Here is a 20,167-nt window from a genome sequence, read left to right on the forward strand (position 1 = left end):
ATCCCGGCGGCGACTATGTCAAAAGAACACCCCAAAATCCCAAAGGAAGCCGAGGTGTTTGGCTGGCCCCACCTTGTCCACACTGGTCCACCCATATGACACCAAAGCAGCAAAGCTCACCCGAGAGGATAATATCCCAGATGAAGGCTGAGTGTGTATCTTAACGGTAGCAGAAGCCCAAGGATACCAAGCAGTGAAGTGAAAAAGGGGGGAAGAGAAAGGACGAAAATGTGTGACGCAATATGCCAATAGATGGCTCCAATTGGAGTACATAAAATATCCGGAGCAGTGGATGGTGGCTGGCTGGACGAACGGACGAATATTGTGTTTTGGGACTCAATAGGATTTGGCTCCGGTTCACTGTATCCTGCTTGTGTGAAGGAAAATATTTTAAGTACTCCAATTGGAGCCACCTATTGGCATATTGCTCCACACATCTTTGTCCTTTCTCTTCCCCCCTTTTTCACCTCACTGCTTGGTATCCTTGGGCTTCTGCTACCATTAAGATACACACTCATCCTGGAATATTATCCTCTCGGGTGAGCTTTGCTGCTTTGGTGTCATATGGGTGGACCAGTGTGGACAAGGTGGGGCCGGCCATACACCTCGGCTTCCTTTTGTTCTTTGGTGGTGGGTTATGGTAATATCAAGAAATATACAGCTACATTTTAAAAAAATATATACTTTTTATGCTTTTTTATGTCAGTTTGATGATAGAAAAAAACAGTCACCAGCTCTCTGCTCACAGAGATGTGAGAACTGAGCGATCAGTAGTGTTCGATCACTCGGTTCTCAGTGTTGGAGGCACCAGGGGACAGATGCAGCATTGGACTGATGCTGCATCCTCCTATAAGTATGATTCTTAAAAAAACAAAAGAAAAAAAAAAACACATCTCTTTTAAGCAGGGAGGAAAATGTTGGCTTGAGTAAGGAGAACCAAGGATACTCATGTCTGAGTAAAATAAAAGCTGCAAGAATTAGGCAGACAGAACATATTACAGATACATATATCCAGTGTCCCAAAATGTTACCATTTATTTGTTTTACTATGAGCACTTGTAAAACCGAGCGGTTCTGCTTAAAGATTCTACTGATGCAATGCACAACATTAGCAAAACATCTGCCCCTGTTCAGGAACATAGTAGATCATGTGACTGGAGCTTCAACCATTCTGGGATCTTTTATTAGAAGGTATTGGTATCATTGTTCGATACTGAGAAACATCCCTGTGATGTGCTCTCCCCTATTATTTTTTATGCTGACATACAGGAACACTTTTTTATTATTATTATTATCTAGGATTTATATAGCGCCAACAGTTTGCGCAGCGCTTTACAACATGAGGGCAGACAGTACAGTTAAAATACAATTCAGTACAGGAGAAATCAGAGGGCCCTGCTCTTGCTTTGCTTGTTAACCATGCCATTGTGTGTGTGAATGTAGGAAAAGAACAACCTGGAGATTGACATGACGTACAAGCTGAAAGCTCTGCAGCAATGTCTGGAGAAGGAGGAAGCCGAACACAAAGCTACCAAGGCACGGCTGGCTGACAAGAGCAAAATCTACCAGTCTATTGAGGAGACCAAATCGGAAGCCATGAAAGGTAGATTGATTGTTGAACTCTCACTTACCATCGATTGCTTCTACAAATGTATGAATTTAAAGAGGAGCTCCAGGCTCCCCCCCAAAAATATTAAGACAGCAGCTACAAATACTGTAGCTGACTGACTTTTTCTGGAAACCTTTTGAGTTTGTGCTCCTTTCCAAACTCTGGGTTCTGCTATTAACTGATTGCTTTCTATGCCCTTTTTTCCTTTTCTCCTAACGTTCATTCCTTCTAATAATGTTGCTTCATGCTATGTTACACTCTCAGGAGCTGGAGAACTGTGAGCACGGTCAGATATTTGACTTGGCAGCAACTGTGATTTTTAAGTGATGTCTCGTGTAACTTTACTGTGTTAATGTGATTTCAGTTGATGTATAAATCTTTGGTCGTGTATCTGGTGATACTACAATGGCGATCCTTGTTCAGGTAGTCACTGTTATGGGGGTGACCACTGTCTCCAAGTTGTGCTTGTTGGAGTTCACCCTGCTACATGCTCCCAGACTACAAGCGACTGCACCAACACACACACACTACAAAGGCATTGTAGTTTCTGTCACGATATTCTTCCAGAAAAAGACTGTGCAGGTAACTTAACCTGGAGTGAGTGCATGTAGACAGGAACAGTCTGAAAGAGGCTGGAAGAGATCAGCAGCACTGAGATGCCAAAAAGGATGTAAAAAAGTTAGCGTTATATCGAAAGGGAGCAAATCTGGTAATAATTAAGGACTAAATAGTCAAATGTGTTCATATCCCCAATACTTAAAGGTTCTTTTTAACCAACCCTTTTTGTCCAGTTTATTTTTCAGTGCTGTAGTAGTTTGCCTGACAATCACTCTGTCATGCAATACTGTACTCAAATTATAAAACCAAAATTAAGTGAAGTGCTGATACCATTTCCCTGACTATATCAATCTATGGCAATTAAATAATTAATATGAAATTATAAAAAGGACTTCAACCAATAAAAAGTTCTAAGTGCCATTACACGTAACACATGTGCAGTGGCAAAAGAGTGGGCTTTTAACATCCACATGCTTTACATATATGTTGCTGGGCAGGCAGTGTTTCTGTGCTGAGAGAGCACTCACTGCACGCTTCTAGCACAGATACTGAGCTGTTAAAGACAGCTCTTGGTCTGTATCAACGAAGTGCATAGTTGGTGCACTTTCAGCACTGAGACCGAGTTGTCAAAGACAGCTCTTAAACCAGATTAACGATTGTTAGCCATCGGAACCGACTTCCAATCACGTCGCCACTGTTGACAGACAATTACAGAGGTCACATGATCACTGATCCTTCCCGTCCGCTGGACGTTTAAGACTTTTTAAAGGTATACCGGGGCAGGTGGGAAGGGTTTAAATTCTGTGCCTTCTCTTCATTCACCCATAAACTGAAATAGCACTATCCATGCATAAAGTCCGTAACATAAACTAATATTATATTAGTTAGTCCAAGTATCTTCAATCCTTCAAATCAGTGCACCAGTGGTCATTTTCATTAGTGTTGTCAAACCACTATCTTCAAATGTCTTTGGTCACCTGCAGTGCTAGGTATCACTCATAGTATGCACTCACCTTATTACTTAAACCTGATATGGTCAGATAAAACCCACAGCCCTTTAAGGGAGAAAATCTCCACAAAGACCCAGTTTAGATGTTCGTATTCAGTAATAATAGCTCAGGAAGAAACCTAGAAGAAATTCCATAGTGCTTCCCATATATATGAAAAAAAAAAAACAAAACTTTGATCAATCAGTGCACTTCAACTCGTGCACAAAGATCAATCACATACAACGGACAATCTGAGTATGAACGCCGCTGCTGCTGTGGATCCACTCGTGCGTGTGTCTACACTCCTTCCATGATGTTACCTAGATTCACCTAGGAGTGTGCTGTCCACAAGTGGTTAAACAGAATTTCTAATGATTCCTGGTAGTTAAATGCTTGTCTTTTGAAAGGCTGTTTTATGTTGGGAAATGGTTGTAATACCTTAAGTGTGACGCACAACATGCCATTGGTCTTCTTTTTTTTATAAGTGTAGCCATGGGGTGGACTGAAAGGGGTGAAATTAGGGCTGGATTCTTCCTGTGAGCCATACACGGGGCTTAATCCTACCTTCTCTGCCATGACTGGACCCCACACACTACAGAACAAAGACACAAAGATCTAGTTATACCTGGGCCAAAGTAAACAGCACTCACAGTCTGCAAGGTTCAGGCCTGGCATCCTTCATATAAAGCCACGCAGTCTTCACCCAGCAGACTCTTTGGATGGATTTCAGCTCAATTTGTTAAACTTTCTGTTTATTTCTATATTGTTTTAAACCCTACCTTAATTAACCTTTTCAGATATCATCCTGGCTTTATTAAATAAAGGCCTGCCAGGCAAATGTGATGTTTATGAACTAACCCTTTCTGCTTTTCAAGAGGTTTGCACACATTACCCAGATAGCATTGTCTAAAGTTCCCTATTTGAATTTGTGACCCCTGTGTTGTCACTTATGTTGCAGCTAGAGCTCCCAGACCTAGGTTGGTGGGACTTATTAAACCAAGACATTATTTTCCATGAGCTGGCATTCTGGCTCTGAGATATGTGAAATGCTCTTAAAAAAACCCAGTGGGTAGGTTACTTACTTGAAGCTTGTATTGATAAAATGATATTTCCCCAGTGGCCCTTTCTGCTTTGAAACCTTTATGCATGTATTTTCCTGGGATTAATAGCCTACAAATTCCTGCTTGTAGAGAGTTTCAGCTGGAAGATCTGAATTCAGCAAGGAGCCCAAGAGGAGCCATGTATGGTTTAACCCACCAGCACCCACCCCTGACTGACATATTCGTTTTTGGGTGGTCTCACATTAAACCGTGTCATTAGATTACCTTCCTCCTTTAAATCGTACAAAAATAGTGTTACCCCTCACTTACTGAACACAGTGAAAAGCTTAATCCCCAGGTACTGGAAGCAAGCGGTTTGCCCCAAGGTCTCTGAATGGAAGAGGGAGGTGTACAACAACATGGAGGCTGAAAAATAAACAAATTTAAAGACATTTGGGCTGGCGGCTTGTACTATTTACATGAGATGCCTAGTGGTGCTCTCTGTACTCTCCAACCTCATTCCCTTGAAAGCCTATAGATACATTCAGCGATCTCCTAATGATATGTGTTGTAATCCTGTTGATATACTGTATTTATTGGCGTAGAACACTCACTTTTTCACCATGAAAATCAGGTGCAAATAGCGTGTGCATGTTATACGCCAATACTTCAATTTTAGCTGCCTCGGAGGGGACAGGGAGGGGGGCAGGACGAGCGCCATCAGATTACATACAGTGAGAATCTGCTGTTTACTTGGCAGCCTCTGTAATAGGAAGTCCTGTCTCCTGGGAAGCCATTGGACCAGTGTTCTGTCTATCATAGGAAATTCTCACTGTATGTAATCTGTCGGCGCTTGTCCCGCCCCCCCTCCCTGTCCCCTCTAGGCTGCAGATGTGAATCGATCAGGCTGCACTGATGGCAATGATGAGGCTGCTGCATTGATGTGTAATGATGAGGCTGCATTGATGTGTACTGATGAGGCTGCATTGATGTGTACTGATGAGGCTGCATTGATGTGTACTGATGAGGCTGCATTGATGTGTACTGATGAGGCTGCAGATGGGCATTGATCAGGCTGCAGATGGGGACTGACCCTTATTTTGCTTCAAAGTTCCTTATTTAAAATGTAATTTTTTTTTTTCCTGAAACTTCCCTCTTAAAATGAATGTGCGTGTTATACGCCGATAAATACGGTACTTGACTTCCAGCATCTGGCATCCAGGTCCCCTATATTGTAATTCTGTTCTTTTCTAAAACCCCTTTTTTTGTTTTTGCTTCCTTTTTCGGTTTTCTCCTTTTTTTACATGGCTTTATTTTTATCTGCATTGTTCTGATTATGTACTGCCTACATACTTTAAACCCAGTACACACGGGCAGAATGTCGGCCAGCATTGGCCAGTTCAGTTGAAATCGGCCGACATGCTTCGGCCCGTGTGTACTGGAGTCGGTCTGACAGAAGCTGGCCGTTCAGGGTGGGGTCAGATACAATAGAACAGCAGGGGAGATCGCTGTGCTAAAATCAAATTGTTAGAACAGCTTCTCCTCCTAAGCTGTCAGTCTTTTGGGGGTTTTTTTCAGCCCTGCTAGGTTGAATTAAAACAAAAATTGTAGTGTGTATCAGGCTTAAATATGTTATTCAGGGCATCTGATTTTGCACTTGGGAAGGCTGCTCTTAAAGACTTTTCAGATCTGCGTATCCTCATTGCATGTGCTGATTATCTGTTCATCTTGGTGCATTGCTGCTTTGTATTTCTTGTCTGTTTCTTTAAACTCAATAAATATTGATTATAAAAAACAAACACACCTGTCATTAGATAAAGGTGATTCCTTTGCTGAACTCATCCTGATAATGCTGCTGGTCTAACTGCTATGATAAACATTCAATGCTGTGTACACAGTCTTGCGTCAATGACCTGGAACATGTTCATTTTCCTAAAGTATATAAAAAAAAGTCAGTTTGACAGTCAGGTAACTAGCATTTTCAGAAAGAAGTCAGCAATGCCAGGCTCATGTTTCCTTCATGACAGGCTTAATGTATGTAGGAAGGCTTTGAAGATTATTATTATACAGAATTTATATAGCGCCAACAGTTTGCACAGCATATCTTTACAATATAAAGGGAGACAATACAGCAACACTACAATTCAATACAAGATGGTTAGAAGGGCCCTGCTCCTGCAAGCTTACAATCTTGGAGGGAGGGGCTGGTGAAACAAAAGGTAGTAACTGTGAGGGATGAACTGATGAGGGAAGTAGATTTGGTTGTTGGCTGAAGGCAGGATAGGCCTCCCTGAAGAGATGAGTTTTCAGGGATCGCCTAAAAGTGGACAGAGTAGGAGATAACTGGATAGATTGGGGTAGTGAGTTTCAGAGGATGGGAGAGGCTCTGGATAAGTCCTAGAGACGAGCATGGGAGGAGGAGACAAGGGAGCTAGAGAGCAGGAGGTCTTAGGAGGAGCAGAGAGGATGGTTTGGGTGATATTTGTAGATAAGATTGCTGATGTAGCTCGGGGCAGAATTGTAAATGGCTTTGTATGTTATTGTTAGTGTTTTGAATTTTATTCATTGGGCAATTGAAAGTCAGTGGAGGGATTGCAGAGAGGAGTGGTGGACACTCAACGGTTGGACAGAAGAGGGCAAAGCTTGCGGAGAGGTAGGTCAATGAGGAGGGCGTTCCAATAGTCAAGGCAAGAGATGGCAAGGGAGTGGATAAGTTGCTTAGTGGTGTCAATGGTTAGAAAGGGGCCTATTTTGGGGGTGAAGTCTGCAAAATTTGGACAGTGATTGGATTTGGGGCTGAATGGACAGGTCAGGGTCCAGGATTACACCTAGTACCCTGGTATTTGCGGTGGGACTGAGATATTTTGTTTGCATCCTTATTGGCTCCTGAAATATGGTAGAGTAGTGATCACCTGTGTTTACCTTTCCCCATAATATCAATAGATAAACTTGAGTAATTACTACTCTATAAATCCAATAACTCAATCATTGCATTCCAAATGCTTAGAAATTGGTTTACAAATGTACTTCCAGTTCCAGCATGAAAATTGATGGGATTGCTGGAAACGATAGGTTTCTCTGATAGGTAAAAGAATCAATTCCTTCAAAGTTCTATTTGCAACATTTGTAATGACTGGTCATATCTAATTGGCACATAGCAGTAGTAACCAATAGTGGATCTTTATCTTCCCGCAGACATGGAGAGGAAGCTGCAAGAGGAGCGCCTGTCCAAACAGAGGCTGGAGAACAACCTGCTGGAGGCAGAGAAGCAGTGCTCCATGCTGGACTGCGACCTAAAACAAGCCAAACAAAAGATCAATGAGCTGGAGACCCACAAGGACAAACTCACTGAGGATGTAAGTAGACAACAAAGGATTAAATGTGCCTTCTAGCACAGGCTTCGTGTTTTGGAGCTGTAATGTTATGTTTAGTTAAAAAAAAAAAAAAAAAAAAAAAAAGGTTCATTCATTCTCAAGTCTATATGTGTTTCTAAGCTTACAGTGAAATACTTCTCACATATTATGTGTTTAATTTATTTTTATTCTCACCACCCCCTCAGGTTAAAAACCTAACCTTAAAAACCGAGCAGGAGACACAGAAGAGGAGCTTGACTCAGAATGACTTGAAGATGCAGCTGCAGCAGGTGAACAGCCTTAAGATGTCAGAGAAACAGCTTAAGCAAGAGATCAACCACCTGACGGAGATCAGAGCGAGCCTTGAAAAGCAGAACTCTGAGTTGCGCAAGTAAGTGACGCTAATTTCCTAGACATTATGGTTTGTGGTAGGCTGAAACCCTTGGACTCTCAAAAGGTCTGTTGGAGGGAAGCAGTATAGGAGTTTTCAGTACTTTTTTTTTTTTTTTCTAATGTTAAGCTTGACTAAAATATTTTTACACCAATGGGTGCTTTGGCAGTTGCCCATTACACAGGTGTGCTGTGCTTTCTATACAGAAGACCCAGCTGTGACTATTTGCTAGGGAGCATTTGGTGGCAAATTAACAATCCGGTTTAGGCTGAATGGCTTGGGCTACCCCGGTCATTTATGTTCAGTTGCAAGAAATATTCTGGGATCAGGCACTTACATTCTATCACATACATTATGACGTTGGCAGGGAGATTTGCAGCAATGGAATTAAGTAATCGATTACCTGTGAGTTTATAAATATCACCATTTAATTGGGTATTAAAAGAAAAGTGCGGGATTTGAAAAAATAAACACCTACCTATGTAGATACAGCATCCATACAATGCTGCAGCTGGCCTCCACACCAAGAACTAAGATATCAAAGACTGCTGATCGTTCCGTGCTCGGGTCCACTCTGAGCACAGAGTAGTGACTGTCAGTCACCATTGTCTGCTCTTCCCCTCCAGTGCTCACTGGAGTGCTGGACTGTGTAGCAGGCGGGAGTGAGTGGCTGGCTCAGGCTCTGCAGCAGCGCGGTGAGAAGCTGAGCCTGCTGCCAGTCAAGAATCTGATGGATCCCGACATTAATCTGAATTAAACAGAATCACAGGAGTGCCTAACCAAGTGCATTCCTGTGACATACAGAAGTAGCATGGCCAAAAGAGCTTTGCCCATACTTTTCCTATAAATCACATATACGTCAACCAGAAATATGACAAATGTTATGCTACAAAGTAAAATTTGTATTTTTGGTGCCACCAGCCTGTGTGAGGAACCTTTGCTTCTACTATGCGGGTGCCGCCCCCTTCAGCTAGCAGTCAAGTAATTCATGCTTACAAGGGAAGTAGTATAAGGAAAAATGAGAAGCAATGCTATGTGCTGGCCATAGGACTATCGTCTCATGTCATGTTCTGCTGACTGAAACACACTTGTTAAACCCAGTACGATAATACCAAAATTCGGCCAGTTGAGCAAGAATGTCTGAATTTCCATATGTGTGTACCGCTCTGTTGAACAGAAGCCAGTCTAACAACTGGCTTCTGTCGAACAGTCATGCTAGAAAACCAGCGCCAATGGCTGCAAGTACTGTTCTGTATATTCTGACGGGGGAGGGGGAGGGGAGGAGTATCCCTTGTCAGAATACAATAGAACAGCAGGAGAGATCCCTGCATCAGATGTTGATGCAGGGATCTGTCAGTTTACTAGAGCTGCACGATTAATCGTTAAAAAATCATGATTGTGATCCAACCCCCCTCGCGATCTCAACACAGCATTTTCCCGATTCGTGTTAAACAAGTGCAGAGCCTTTCTCTGCTCAGTGCTGTCAAAAGAAAAAAAAAAAATCTCAGCAGGTGTTATATTGAATAATGCCTCCCATCAGATAATGCCTTTGATGAGTCTGTGCATGCGCAGTACACATCGTCACTCCAGCTGATATGTTAATCAGCTGGCGTGACGTCAACACAGCTCAGGCGCAGATCGTTGCAGGCATTATTGACAATCTGCAAAATGCCAAGGGAGAACGTACTTGTCAGATTTTGTCTTGCTGTTGCAGGGTGGGTTTTCCGTGTGTTGAAGAGCAAGTTTTGTGTTTAGCGGCAGGTTTTGTCTGTGTCTAAAGGCGGGTTGCAACACACAGAAAACCCGCCCGCAACAGCGAGGCAGGATCTTAAGAGTACGTTCTCCCTCGGCTCTTTGCAGATTGTCGGATACTGCCTCCGACTATCTGCGCATGTGCTGTGTTGATGTTTCACCAGCTGATCAACATATGAGCTGGAGTGACGTTGCGTACTGCGCGTGTGTAGACCTGTCGGAGGCGTTACCCGACATGAGGCATTCTTCAATAGAACAAAGACAAATGTTTATCAACAGAGATAAAGAGAAGTTCTCTGTTCTTTTAGACCAAAGGAATGAACTTCCGTCTGCAAATGAGGTCAGTTTAACCACTTAAAGACTAAACCTTTTTTTACACTTGTTGCTTACAAGTTAAAATCAGTACTTTTTTATAGAAAATTACTTAGAACTCCCAAACATTATATATATTTTTTTAGCAGAGACCCTAGAGAATAAAATTGAGATTGTTGCAATATTTTATGTCACACTGTATTTGGGCAGCGGTCTTTTGAAAGCAATTTTTTAGGAAAAATTATACTTCAGTGAATTAAAAAAACTAAACAGTAAAGTTTTTGTATTATGTAAAAGATGATGTTACACCGAGAATCGTGATCTTTATTCTAAGCAAAAAAATTGTGATTCTCATTTTATCCAGAATCGTGCAGCTCTACTGTATACCCAGCTTTACTGACTACCTTTGACAGGATGGAGGTGGGGAAGGCAAGGGAGTAAAGTAGGGAGGGAGCTCTCAATTTCTTCAGAAAGCCAAAATTGGCTTATTATACTTGGTGCTGGATCTTGGGATTCCCTAACTACAGTTTGCAAACAAAAGGGCCCATAAGAAGTTAATTATCTCTAATACATGAATATGCTCTTGGTTTTGAAGGTTAGAAACCATAATCTAATTTAACGATTTCATTAAAATAGATGGCTACAAGATTGTATACCAAAGTTCTCAGGAAGCAGTATCAGACTGAAAAGATGTATAGGCCATCCATGAAGCAAAATGGATGTGAGTAGGATAGGAATCAAGAGATGGAAGGCTGTAAAGACATGATTCTCTAAAAGCTATTGTATTGAGGGTGATATTAAAAATTAAAATTGTCTTAGGTGAGGGCTACGCAGGCAATTTATCCTCTAAATGTGTTTCTAAAATTTTTTGGACTGATTTAATTCTATCACATTCATTTTCATTAGAACTGCACAACAAGAGGTCAGTCTTGTGATAGAGAATTTGATCTCTGATGATCAAGCAAAGCTGTATTTTTTTATTAGTGAATAAACACTCCTCTGTAGATGTTAATGGAGAAGGAGATTCTTTGCTGAACATTCACTCCTTTATGAGTCGGCAAAGTTTTATTGGCCGCGATTCCTTAAAGATTTCCTGCAGTAACAACGCGTGATACATTTAACAATTAATATTCATGAATTTCCATTATCAACTGTAGCTTGTTTTATTAATGTTAACTGGAATATAATTCATCTGATTATTAAAAAAGATTTGATATTGTTGAAAATTGCCATTTCCCTACTGTTTATACTGATCTCTGATATAGATCTGCCCACATATCCACAGCTTAATGTACAACTCGTCCTTCATATTTTCTAAAACCGTCATGGCACGGTTTTTCTGAATCAGAAAGGACTTGTAGTAATCGTGTGTCTCCTTAAGAAGGGAGGATAGCATAGAAGTAGCAAGCTTTAAGAGAGCAGAAGTCATTACATTGTGTAGATTGGGGTGGCGCCTTTATAAAATGTACTTATGTTTTGTATAGAGAGCGTCAAGATGCAGACGGCCAAATGAAGGAACTCCAAGACCAGCTAGAGGCAGAGCAATATTTCTCTGTAAGTATTCTGTTTTTGTGAAACCAGCCAAATTCTTTTTTTTATCTGTGGTGAAGGTATGTTAGAGTCTAGTTGTTTTCAAACTACACCTTTCACTAATATGCCCACCATATTGGCAGTCATGGGCAGACCAACTGCACCTACTGTATTTTGAATCATTGATCAGTATGTCTTCCTTGGTCTATGATGCCAAAAGGTCTATGTAGCTTATATATGAAAGTTTGCCAACAAGATCACTTCTACTTATTATGACTGTAAGAGTTGAAAATACAGTTTCACACAGGTGCATAGAGGCAAAGGGAAATAGAATTAATAAAGCCCTCCTTGTCAGCTTTAAGTATTCTGCCTTAAACGGTTATTATAAAAAAAAAAATAGCTGGCCCCCTGGCAGGTTATTGACATAATTTGCTAACATCCACCACATACTAGCACATTATGACAGACTTACCTCTTAAAGAGAAAGTAAAGCCTGATGCCCCTGCAAACTAAAAGCATAATGCATCCCATACTAGCACATTATGTGACACTTACCTGCAAACGAAGCCTGCACCGTCCCTGCTGGTGGCCGCATCCATGTTCGCCCCTCTTCCTTCCCGGGGCCGCGGATTCCAGGTCTGTGACTGGCTGGAGCCGTGTGACGTCACTCCCGCGTGTATGCACGAGCCGCCAGTCACTGCTCCTTAAAAACCGGTACGGGGGCCGTTTCTTCACAGCGCATGTGCCAATGTCATCATCGGCACAAAACACAGTAAACATCTCCTAAACGGCGCATGTTTAGGAGATATTTACAGTACCTATAGGTAAGCTTTATTATAGGCTTACCTATAGGTACAACTTCCACAGGGAGGTTTACAACCTCTTTAAATGGAGCCCTCCAGCAGCACGCTGTCACCCCTTCAGGCACTTCCATCTTTGCCCGGTCTTCCTTCTGGGTCCTCACGCTCCGGTCGGTATCAACCTATAGGTCAAGACCCCAGGCATTGCCCAGCAGTACATTTGTGTATCATTATGTATTAAAATGTTCTTACTATGGACTGGAATTCCTTTTCAGTCAACATCAGGTCTGTAATAAAAGTTTGTACCTGATTGGAAGTGATGGCGAAATAACTCCTATTCTTATGCCCGGTACGCACAATGAGATTATCAGACGAATGATCGTCCGTTTTTTTTTTTTTCGTGCTGATTAAGGATGAGCTCCGGCGTGTTGGCATGCTGCATGTGCCGAGCCCGCCAGGAAGTCGGCAATGTGCTGCTCTAATCACAGGCAGTGAGACATTTCCCGATCTCTGCAGCCGCACATCGGGAAATATCTCACTGCTTGTGATTAGTGCAGTGCAGTGCCAAGATCCTGGCGGGCTCGGCACATGCAGCATGCGAACACGCCGGAGCTCATACTTAATGCTAATCTCAGATGGAATCTGAAGAGTTTACTACAGTCACGAAAATTCTCGTACGACAGATTAAAAATTCGGAAGTGATGTCATGTGTTGTAATGCATTTGTATTGCACTGATTAAACAAAAATCCTACGATCTGGCATCGTATGAATTTTTTTTTCGTGCATGTCCGATCAAATAATATCAGATGAACTGTCCTGATCAGCTCTCGAAAGCTCTGTACTAACGATCCGATTATCGTTCGATCGCTTCGAAAGCGGTATTTTTCGTACGATTTTCTGATTGTGTGTAACGGGCATGAGTAAGAGCTCATGCCCATTGGTGTCTCGTAAGATGTTACACTACCACCCAGGGCCCAAACTATAACCCTGTTAGAGCACCTATTTTTAAAGCCATTAATAGATATGCCATTTATGATGTGATTAGATTATATTAGCTTATGTAATTTTGTTTTTAAATGGATATTTAAGGCTGACAATGAATTTTCTGTTTTGCTCCTTTAAAGACCCTGTACAAGACGCAGGTGCGGGAATTAAAGGAGGAGTGTGAGGAGAAGGTTAAGTTGTGTAAGGACCTGCAGCAGAAGGTGCAAGAGCTCCAGGATGAAAGGTGAGATATCTGATCAGTGCTGATGTTAGATGTCTTTGCTAAATGTCTGATGACAGCAAATTGCAGGGTTTCAGTGTGTGCAGGTTTTTATATTCTCTCTCCCATGCAATAGTCCATATTCATTGTACAGTTTATTCATTGTCTTTCTGCTGTTCCTTTCCCAATCATTTAATTCTGTCGTTTTCTTAAAACCCAGCTCCACACTTTTTTTATTTAATTTTTTTGATGGAGTGGGAAAAAGTTAGAACCTCTGTGTGATAGTAATTTTTTTAGAGTCCCTATTGATTAGAGTTTTCCTAGTCTCATGGCCTAGAGACAAGGATGTCTAGTGGGGACAGGGGCAGACAGTTTTGTTCCCGACATGAACGTATATGGTACAGTAAGGCAACTAGCCTGTAAAAAAGGATTCCCTATGCTGTCGTTTGGCAAACATGCCAAAAAAAAGCATGGCACATCGTGTCTGAGTTGCGCCACGCAAGTGTAAATGTGGCTTAAAGGTCTATTTTTCTTTTCAGAGATTCACTGGCAGCTCAGCTGGAGATCACTCTGACCAAGGCGGACTCTGAGCAGTTGGCACGCTCCATTGCTGAGGAGCAATACTCTGATCTGGAGAAGGAGAAGATCATGAAAGAGCTGGAGATCAAAGAAATGATGGCTCGCCACAAACAGGAGCTCGCTGAGAAATATGCTACTATAAGCTCTGTACGTACATGGGGGTGGGCTACTGTGGTGCGTGTATGCAGTTGCTTCATTGTAATCTGTAGTTTGATAAAAAGTACAGTTTTCCAAATGAGAAGGGTCTGCCAAAAATGGGACATTTCTGGCTACTGCTATAACAAAAACTACACAGTGTGTTTGCCAAATTTAGGTTGGGTAGCGCTGTCCAGTACTACTAATAGTAGTTCCGGGTTTATGCATATGTGCTTAGTAAAGTGCTGGATTCTTAAACAAGGGAATCCCTCTTCCTATACTGCAATCTTCATAGTATAAAGGAAACATGGTGATTGTGCGACCCTCTTTAAAAAACTGAGAACTGAAGGGCAGTGATCTGATCACTAGGGCCTCAAGAGGCAGAAGCCATTTTATCTTAACCATGTTCATCCAAAATAAAATATTAAGCATTGATCTTTTAGGCCTCATGCCCACTGGGCATTTCCTCAGCACTTCTGAACGCCTTTCTCCTGGCAGGATAAAACATGCCCAATGCTGTGTTTTGCAAATGCGATAGACGCATCAAGCATTTTGGCGCTCGTTCATTCCATTGGCCAGAATATTTCCTTATTCTGGCCACTGAACTGATTGAACGCTGAAGTGCTAAACCTGAAAAAAAAGGTCTGCCGCTTGTCTAAGAGCGCTGACCATAGTGTTCTGGCAGGGGCGGCGTCCCCATGTCAGAACAAATTAGAACAGCATTGGAGATTGCTGTACTAACATCAGATTGTTAGTACAGCAGCTCCAACCTGAACTGTCAGTTTGTTTGTTTTTTTTTCTCAACCCACGAGGCGCAAGTCTAGATCAGTCTACAGATTGCATAAATGGCAGTCACATATTCAGGGGCTTTATGCAGAAGGTTTGCCATCTGCCTAGGTTTGAACTACTTATTTTCTCACCACAGCTTGAAGATGCTAACAAGACACTAACTACTGATGTGGCCAACCTAGCTAATGAGAAGGAGGAGCTGAACAACAAACTGAAGGAGTCCCAAGAACGTAAGTGTAGTAGATCACTGAAATCTCTCTGACTACCCGTTCCTGCAACTGTTTGCTTATATCCAGTTTTTAAAGGGAACTAGCGAGGCTGCTTATCCTGAAATTGATAGTTGCCTGTCTGTCTGAGTTCAGTATTTTGAGTCTTTGTGGTGGGCTGTACACGCAGATCAAGAAATTGAAGTCAGATTTTATGAAGTTTATACATTTTCTTGGCTATTGAGTCAAAATTACTAAAGACATTGAATCAGCACAACCGTCAGGCAGTTAGTATGTTCAAAAGGAGACCTCAGTGATGGCCGACTCCCATACTTCCTCAGGGTTCCTTTCAACTTTAACTTCTAATAGAGAGGAGTTAACCCATTCCGGTATAGTTGTGTTCCTGTTGGAATATGGGGCAGTCTTTGTTGTATAGTATAATTATGTATAGTAGGGCCAAGAACCCCTTTAGAGCCGACTGGTAGTATAGTAGTAAACCTAATGCTGTGAAGGAGGGTAGGGGAGGGGATCAACACTTAACTGTCTTCTAATATAACAATAGAAGTAGTGCATCCAGATTGCTGCAACCTCGGTAAAACCTTTGCACACGGCCGCTCCAAATGTATTACCTGGTTTTATATCTTTGGAGCTTTTTCCTCTCTTTCACTCATTTATCACAGAACATAACAAGCAGATTACGCATAATTCTCCAACATTCTAATCTCCTAGAATTCGCTGTAGCAATAGTTTCATGACTATGATGTGTCTGCCTTCCAAAATACAATTTTATCTGCTAAAATGACAGGCACGTTAAAGTGGAACTAAACTGCATCTGAGCACCACAACCCAAAAACACCCATGCATCCATGTCTCCGTGCTTTATTTTGCTAAAAAAAAAAAAAACTTTAAAAAACATCTCCTAGCATTGCTGGCCATGGCCATCTTGAGTAAGGGCAGATGATTCATGTAGCATTTACTTCTGGAATCCATCTGACATTCGCTCAAATATGTAGGCAGGAGGGTGCGCTTAGCTGAGAAAACCCCTCCTCCCCTTTTGAAGACTCCAGTGATGTATGACATCATTTGCCTAGGCATGGGAACAAGGAAGTAACTGAAGAAATGTTAAAAAAAAAAAAAAAAAGTTTTAAACAAGTAAATATGATCTACATTCCTGTCTATTTACTAATGCTAGCAGCATAACTATTAAAAATACCTAATGTTGATTGTGCGAGTGAAGTTCCACGTTAATCTAAGGAGGTAGAGTACAGTAAACATTTATAAAAAGTAAATTTTATTTTTAATATTGTAACTTGTTTTTCATGCACAGAGATTCTAAGTCTGAGAGAGGAAGAGAGCGGCATTCTGATCATTAAATCACAATTTGAGAAGCAACTGCTGAATGAGAGGACTCTAAAGACTCAGGTATTATGCCAGTTCTTCACTGAATTTTGTAACAAAACTGTGATTCATGCTTCCCTCACTGTGAGCTCCACATTTCTCCGCAGGCTGTGAACAAACTGGCTGAGATCATGAACAGGAAAATTCCTACCAAAGGTGGAGCGGACACAGACATTCGTCGAAAGGAGAAGGAGAATAGGAAGCTGCAGCTGGATTTGAAATCGGAAAGGGAAAAACTCAGTCGCCTTGTCGTCAAGTATCAGAAAGAGATGAATGAGATGCAGGCGGTAAGGCATCACGTTCTTTGTAGTTGACATCACATAATGGATTGTGTAGTTTTATTATTTACAAATTTTATTCTGTCCCTTTTATATAGGTGCTAGAATTGTGATTCTGCTGAAAATCTATATTTTTTTACTTTAGCGCTATAAAAATGAATGAGCGCAAATTTAAAACATTAACATACAAATAATAATAAAAAAAAAAAAAAAAAATCAGAACAAAAAAATTGAAAATACAAAGGAAAGAATAGAATGCATTAGCAAAAACTAATAGGGGTTTACTAAGATTAATAAGGGGCTAAAATATTGTTCAAAAATGTTTGTTTTATTTACGCATAATTGTAACTTATGAATGAAAGCTACAATAGTTGCTGTGTATTAAATTAATTAATACAGAGGCGGACCTAAGCTGTCAAACTGTTATATCAGTCCTGCAGATTACACAGGGAGAATTAAACTCCTCCTGTGTAGTTATCAGAGCTCTGTGATGGCAGATAGCCATGCTCCTGATACAGTGTGGCGCCTGTCACACGGACAGCAGGACACTGCTGGTTATACAGGGAGAGCCATGATCTCTCAGTGTAATCTGCAGGACTGAGCTGTCAGTTTGACAGCTCAATCCCACATGGTGCAAAACACGATGCTGCCTTGGCCTTCCCCTGATTGTTTTCCTTTAATATAATGTTTTCTGTGCAAATCTGAAGCTATAGAACATAACCTCACCAACTAGAAGCTTCTTTGACATCACCATCCTAAAATTCCACAATTTGCAATACATTTTATAATTTACATAGATCCATTATAATTTTTAGTTGCAGTTTGAAATTTCTTCAGCAGTGGTGCAGGTAAGATATGTAGCTCCTGATTTTGTTAAAGTGCACCTGTTGTGGGAGAAACATAAAAGCTGCTATTGCTTGCCTCCTGCTGAAAATGGCAGCTGTCAGGCTTCAGCACTGCTAAGTCACTGACCTGGAGCAAACTTGTAACAAATGATTTGGAGAAAATTCAAAATTCCATATGGCTATACTTTTTGAGTCAGTGATTTAGAAAGTGGTCTCAGCATTACAGCCAGGTAACTAGCATTTTCAGGAGGAGAGTCATCAATGGAAGCCCACATATTTCTCTTATGAGGGGCTTTCTTTAAGATACAGAGGAGATGAAGAACTTCTTGAATCGGTGCAGAATGCACTTCTGAATATGGAAGGGAAGTAGCAGATTTAGGCAGCCAGTTCTCTTTTCCCCCTCCCTGCAGTCTTCTGGGACATGTCACGGGTTCTTAGAAGGCTGCGGGACTATTCACAATGTGCAGCGGACACCTGGCTGTGAAGCTGCAAGCCGTCACAGCCGTGTGCCAAAAAAGTTAACATGCTGGAGACAGAAGACGGGAGGTGACACTGGCTGGGGTGAGCACAGCGTTGGATCCTGGGACAGGTGAGTGTGTGTTTATTAGAAGTCAGCAGCTACAGTTTTTGTAGCTGCTGACTTTTAATTTCTACACAGGAGACTAGAGCTCCTCTTTAAAGACAGCTAGTCTTGATTGGGTGCCAGTGGGATATCATATTATGAATGCAATACAAATTTACTATTAACTCCTGATTTCTTATCAGTCTGTCTTGTGTCACTTCTTTTTTTTTTTTTTTTTTCTGCAGCAAATAGCAGATGAGAGCCAAGTTCGCATTGAGCTACAGATGGCGCTGGACAGCAAAGACAGCGACATTGAGCAGCTCCGGTGTCAGCTGCAGTCAATCCACATTGGTATGGACAGCACAAGTATTGGCAGCGGGCAAGGTGATGCCGATAATGATGATGGCTTCCCAGGTAAGGCTCTGCCCACTTTAATGATAAGACAGCCTAGTATACACTTTGAAATATTTGTAATTGAAAAGATCAGTCGACCCTAAAATCCGCTTGAAATTTTTGGCAAATGCTTTAAATTTAAAACACCGATCAATTTCATATACATTGGTGGCAACAATTGTAGACACTTTTGGAAATTTTAATGTCTTGCAACTTTGCAGGCTTATAGGAAATGTTATTTTGTACCAAGTGCGAATGTTTATATGTTACTTTAAAGACAATTTAATGCTGAATTCAATACAAAAAACTGAATTTTACAGTTGGCGGGTGGGGTCGCCACCCACCCACCCACACCATACCTGCTGGTGCCTTTCCGGGATCTCTGTCCCACCGGACGTTATGTTATGTTAGGTATCTATTTACACGGCATAACATCATCTTATATATTTTACGAAAAAATTGGGTATTAAATGGTGTTTGTGTGCATTAAAATTAATTTAAGTGTATTTCTTCCAAAATAATAGCATTTAAAAAACCACTGTGCAAATACCACGCGATATAAAGAATTCCAAAATCCACCATTTTATTCTCTAGGGCCTCTGCTAAAAAATATATAATGTTTGGGGGTTCTAAGTAATTATCTAGCAAAAAAAGCAGTTTTTTTTACATAACCTAACTTTTTTTTTTTTGTACTGACATATATTAACATTTGCGTTTGGTACAAAATAGCCTTTCCTATAAGCCTGCAAAGTTGCAAAACAATAAAATTTCCAAAAGTGTCCATAATTTTTGCCAGCACTGTATCTCTTTTTCTTGTGAACTCCCGAGTCTTCATGCCTGCTGTGATCATTATGATGGGTCCAACACTTCCAGGTCTAAACACTATGATGGGTCCAACACTAACAGGTCTGAAGGGATGCAGACCCAGCAGATTTCCTCATTAGTGCCCCGCAGGTGCACACCTGATAGATAATTATGAAACAACTCCCATTAGACCCACTCTCCACAGAGGCACAAAGGAACATACAGGGATTACTTCAGAATAACAAAAGGTAGGAATCTGCAACAAAGTTTAAAATCCTTGCAATGCACATAGATCACCCAGAGGGGGGTGTTTTTTTCTCAATAAAATTGGAGTTACGCTTTAAAGCAAGGCATATACGGAGCAAATTTCTTTCCTGCAACCATGGATTGCAGGAAAGAAATTCACTCGATTCCCCCATCAACACAGACAGTTCTGACAGGGAAATCCCTCCTGCCAAGCCATTGTATTTTCCCGGCAGGGAAGACTTCCCCCGCTGGGAGAAGACAGTGATTATTGCTAGCAGCTGTAGCAGCCGCTAGCAATAATCGCATGCAAAATCCGGCAGGCTAGTGGTACCCAAGTTGATCGATCAACATTCAGCCTGCCCATAAATGGTTTTAACCAGCTGAGATTCGAAC

The 20,167-nt window shown here is 41.4% G+C and overlaps 1 protein-coding gene across 2 annotated transcripts in view; it reads left to right on the forward strand.

Moving 5' to 3' along the window:
- The window catches only part of ROCK2 (Rho associated coiled-coil containing protein kinase 2), a 240,971-nt gene that overhangs the window by 192,126 nt on the left and 28,678 nt on the right, over positions 1-20,167 (forward strand). For both annotated transcript variants that reach the window (XM_073625371.1, XM_073625372.1), the window contains exons 17-26: positions 1,444-1,603; positions 7,392-7,552; positions 7,756-7,940; positions 11,489-11,558; positions 13,460-13,563; positions 14,079-14,265; positions 15,179-15,272; positions 16,576-16,670; positions 16,754-16,933; positions 18,577-18,745. In XM_073625371.1, the coding sequence (XP_073481472.1) occupies positions 1,444-1,603; positions 7,392-7,552; positions 7,756-7,940; positions 11,489-11,558; positions 13,460-13,563; positions 14,079-14,265; positions 15,179-15,272; positions 16,576-16,670; positions 16,754-16,933; positions 18,577-18,745 (1,405 nt within the window). The remainder of the gene's footprint in view (positions 1-1,443; positions 1,604-7,391; positions 7,553-7,755; positions 7,941-11,488; positions 11,559-13,459; positions 13,564-14,078; positions 14,266-15,178; positions 15,273-16,575; positions 16,671-16,753; positions 16,934-18,576; positions 18,746-20,167) is intronic.

The sequence above is a fragment of the Aquarana catesbeiana genome, linkage group LG04, assembly GCF_042186555.1.
Source record: "Aquarana catesbeiana isolate 2022-GZ linkage group LG04, ASM4218655v1, whole genome shotgun sequence".
In the NCBI taxonomy this organism is placed as follows: domain Eukaryota; kingdom Metazoa; phylum Chordata; class Amphibia; order Anura; family Ranidae; genus Aquarana; species Aquarana catesbeiana.